The sequence below is a fragment of the Sinocyclocheilus grahami genome, unplaced genomic scaffold, assembly GCF_001515645.1.
Source record: "Sinocyclocheilus grahami isolate Dianchi unplaced genomic scaffold, SAMN03320097.WGS_v1.1 scaffold328.1, whole genome shotgun sequence".
Classification (NCBI taxonomy): Eukaryota; Metazoa; Chordata; class Actinopteri; order Cypriniformes; family Cyprinidae; genus Sinocyclocheilus; species Sinocyclocheilus grahami.
The window spans coordinates 763,187-766,859 of NW_015505507.1; the positions used below are offsets into that span (position 1 = coordinate 763,187).

General features: G+C 40.0%; 1 protein-coding gene across 1 annotated transcript; it reads left to right on the forward strand.

The window, feature by feature from the left end:
* The first annotated feature begins 665 nt into the window (after nt 1-665).
* LOC107602487 (homeobox protein SIX2-like) lies at nt 666-3,673 on the forward strand. Its single transcript, XM_016295003.1, has 2 exons — nt 666-1,442; nt 2,831-3,673. The coding sequence occupies exons 1-2, from the start codon at nt 883-885 to the stop codon at nt 3,135-3,137; spliced, it is 867 nt and encodes a 288-aa protein (XP_016150489.1). The 5' UTR covers nt 666-882; the 3' UTR covers nt 3,138-3,673.

Consider the following 3,673-nt stretch of genomic DNA (forward strand, 5'->3'; position numbering starts at 1 on the left):
TGTTTGTGTCAAATTGTGATTTTATTTTATTGCATTTGATTAAATAATATGCTGCAAAATAATTAGAGAGAGCCTGTGTGTGGTTTCTGAGAGTTTCCCAAACGCTTAAATCGTTTTGATGTGATCAACAAGTTACAGAGTGGTAGGTTTGCAGGGTGGATTGTCTGCTTATGGTCACTCACACTCCGGCTCCTTGGTTTGGAGAGCGTCTGGTGCGCAGTCTTGCTCTGGCGCTCTCATCTCAACTGCTGCTACCTCACTACCTCAAAGATCAGCGCTCTTTGGTTGCTAGAAGTGTCTGTCAAACCCCGGGCAAAAAATTTAATATACAGGGAAAGTCGAGGCTATATTTCGACGTCGGTGGGCGGGCTCTAAATGAAGGGAATAATCAGTCGGCCAGCCCAAGGAGCCACCTCAAAGCATATCGGGTTACCTTGAATGACAGCGTAACCATGGCAAATAATTTGACTAAAACTATTGTCTTATCCTCATCATCCCCGGGTCAGATAACCAACCAATCACAGTTCACATAATCACTTTTCTTGCCAGCTTAGAATAATATTATTAAAACAAGAGAGAGAGGTCCTTCTTCGGGAGTGCGTTATGCTGAAACGACATAGAAGAGGTGGCGAGAGACTCGCGCAGGAGGAACAGCTTTCTCTCTTGTGCTTTAGATGGATATACGGTGTATTATGCTTGCTTGAACGGATCTAAAGTTTTGTGCCTCTCTACGCCCGGGGTGGGATTTGATTTCGTCTACTCAAGAAGTCGTTCTAAATTTTTGTCTCCCAAAGGGTTTACTTAAAATCTGTTGAAGAACTGTCACTGTCGTCGTTGAAACAGACATAAGTACGAAAAGTGAACGTTTATTCGTGACAAACCATGTCTATGCTTCCCACATTCGGCTTTACGCAAGAGCAAGTGGCGTGCGTCTGCGAGGTCCTTCAGCAGGGTGGAAACATTGAACGTCTCGGGCGCTTCTTGTGGTCTCTGCCGGCTTGCGAACATCTCCACAAGAACGAGAGTGTGCTCAAAGCAAAAGCTGTGGTCGCTTTTCATAGGGGAAATTTCAGAGAGCTTTATAAGATTCTGGAGAGCCACCAGTTCTCTCCGCACAACCATCCGAAGTTGCAGCAGCTGTGGCTCAAAGCGCATTATATCGAGGCTGAGAAGCTCCGGGGCCGCCCTCTTGGGGCTGTTGGGAAGTACCGCGTCCGAAGAAAGTTTCCTCTTCCCCGCTCCATTTGGGACGGCGAGGAGACTAGTTACTGCTTTAAAGAAAAGAGCAGGAGCGTGCTGCGGGAATGGTACACCCATAACCCATACCCTTCCCCGCGGGAGAAGAGGGAGCTAGCAGAGGCAACGGGGCTAACGACAACACAAGTCAGTAACTGGTTTAAAAACAGACGTCAACGCGACCGAGCAGCGGAGGCTAAGGAAAGGTACGGGTCTAGTAGCCTACGCTAATAACTATAGCTTAAAAATATTTTCGATTACTTGTTTAAAATTAATTAAACACTTTCTTTACATGGAATGCATTCATTCACGCCGTGTAATGTGCATTACTCCAATTCAGCGGTCAGTAGCCTATAATGACCATCTTAAAAGAAACTTACATTAAAAAAATCCCACAGAGGGATTGCCAGACAGTCACTACAAATGTCATAGTTTCTCCAATTCTGTTAATGTCGTTTTATATGTATATTTAGGCTATTATTTTTTAACAATATGCCTATACTTTTCTTAAACGGAGTAGTTTTATATCCTTTTCAAAAAATGCCATAAAGCGTGCGGTGTGTAGCCTATTATGGTGTAATAGGCCTAACTTTAGGTGAAATAGTCCACTGATAATTAATAGGAAACTTTTTCGAATTGTGAGAGTTATCTGTACGTATATTCTTGTTTAGAATGTGTGCAGTTGCATACTCCTTGAACGGGTGTCTTGTTTCACCCGCAGGCGAGGTAGTTGAAACCACAGTGTAAACCATTAAACTAGCTCGTACGTTTCCCGATACTTTATACTTAATTAATACTTCATGAAAGAACCTTTGCTTGACATGTTGTGATTGAGAATTTAGATAAATCAGTAGGTGACACTGTTCTTAACCCAGGCGATTTATTTCCGAACCATGTTAATAATTAGAGCCTACATAAATCATGTTTTCCTGCATTCGCTCGCTAATAACGTTCTTTAATACAAATTATTAATATCACCACGAATTAAGAAGTGCAATAGGACGAATGATTGATACTGACACAGATGTACACACGCCGTTGACAGCCGTGCATGCCTTATATTTGTGTGTTACGTAGTCTGATACTCTGTTGTAATAGACCAAGGGTAAAGGGTCATTTTTTATTATTTAATAATTTTTTTAATTCGCTTTTTATAGCATTTTCTAACAAAATATTTCTAATATAAGCATTTAATACCTACAGAACCAAACCGTTGTCTTCAAATGATATCCTAATACTATTAGGCCTAATGTTGTAAATAATTAAATAAAATAATATTAATTGAATAATATTAATGTTGTTTATTATAGCCTACCTAAAAAATAAACGAATAATATTAGAATAATGACATTACTACTACTATTATTATTATTATTAGGCCTATTATTATTATTATTATTATTATTAGCAGAAGGTGTGTTTTATATGTCAGTAGGTATTTATTTGTTTATTTAGTTTATTGGTTGTTCCTGTAATGTCAGACATGGTTTTACAGCAGATGAGTGCATTTTAATTACAGCCCACTAAGAGTTTTGAATACTAAACTTGTTGGATATGTTGCTCTAACCCTAACTCTAAATTCTCATTTTCACAGGGAGAATAATGAGAACTCGAACACAAACAGTCACAACCCGTTAACGTCTTCCATGAATGGAAATAAGACTATTTTAGGAAGCTCGGACGACGACAAAACGCCGTCTGGTACCCCAGATCACACCTCGTCAAGCCCAGCCTTGCTCCTCACGTCAAACTCCGGGCTTCAGTCCCTTCACGGCCTCGCACCTCCACCCGGTCCCAGCGCCATCCCAGTGCCTAGTGCAGATTCCGTGCATCACCACCATTCATTACACGACACTATACTGAACCCTATGTCATCAAACTTGGTCGACCTTGGCCCTTAAACATGTGGACCCTTTCCAAGGGACGCTTGTACATGAACGTTTAGAGTAAAACATCTCCAGACACTTATTAAACAAAAACAAATGAGACAAGGAACGGACAAAGAGAGTTGTGGATGTTTGTCGCCTGACCTACTTGCAAAGCTGATATGGAGGGCCTTGATAGAGGTATTTTTTTAGAATGTAATGTCATGATGTATTGTTAATAAACACGCTAATAAACGTCTTAATTGTTGATATCAACATTATTTGATATCGTTATTATTTTAGATCGCAAATGACCCAGGACTTTTCAGTCGCATATTCCGTTTGTTTACATTTATTCTCTTAAAAAGGCCATACGTCGTTTGACTTTAATGGGATTTCGTTTAATGAAATGTTTTAATACCAACACAGCGTTTTTGAAGGACAATGGGGCATCTCTTCCTTTTCATTTGTATTTTACTTTTGGAAAGCGACTGCATGTAACCTTTGGGATCAATAAACTCCAAACTCATCATAGTTTCATATACCCTTAACAATAAAATAAGATGCATTTA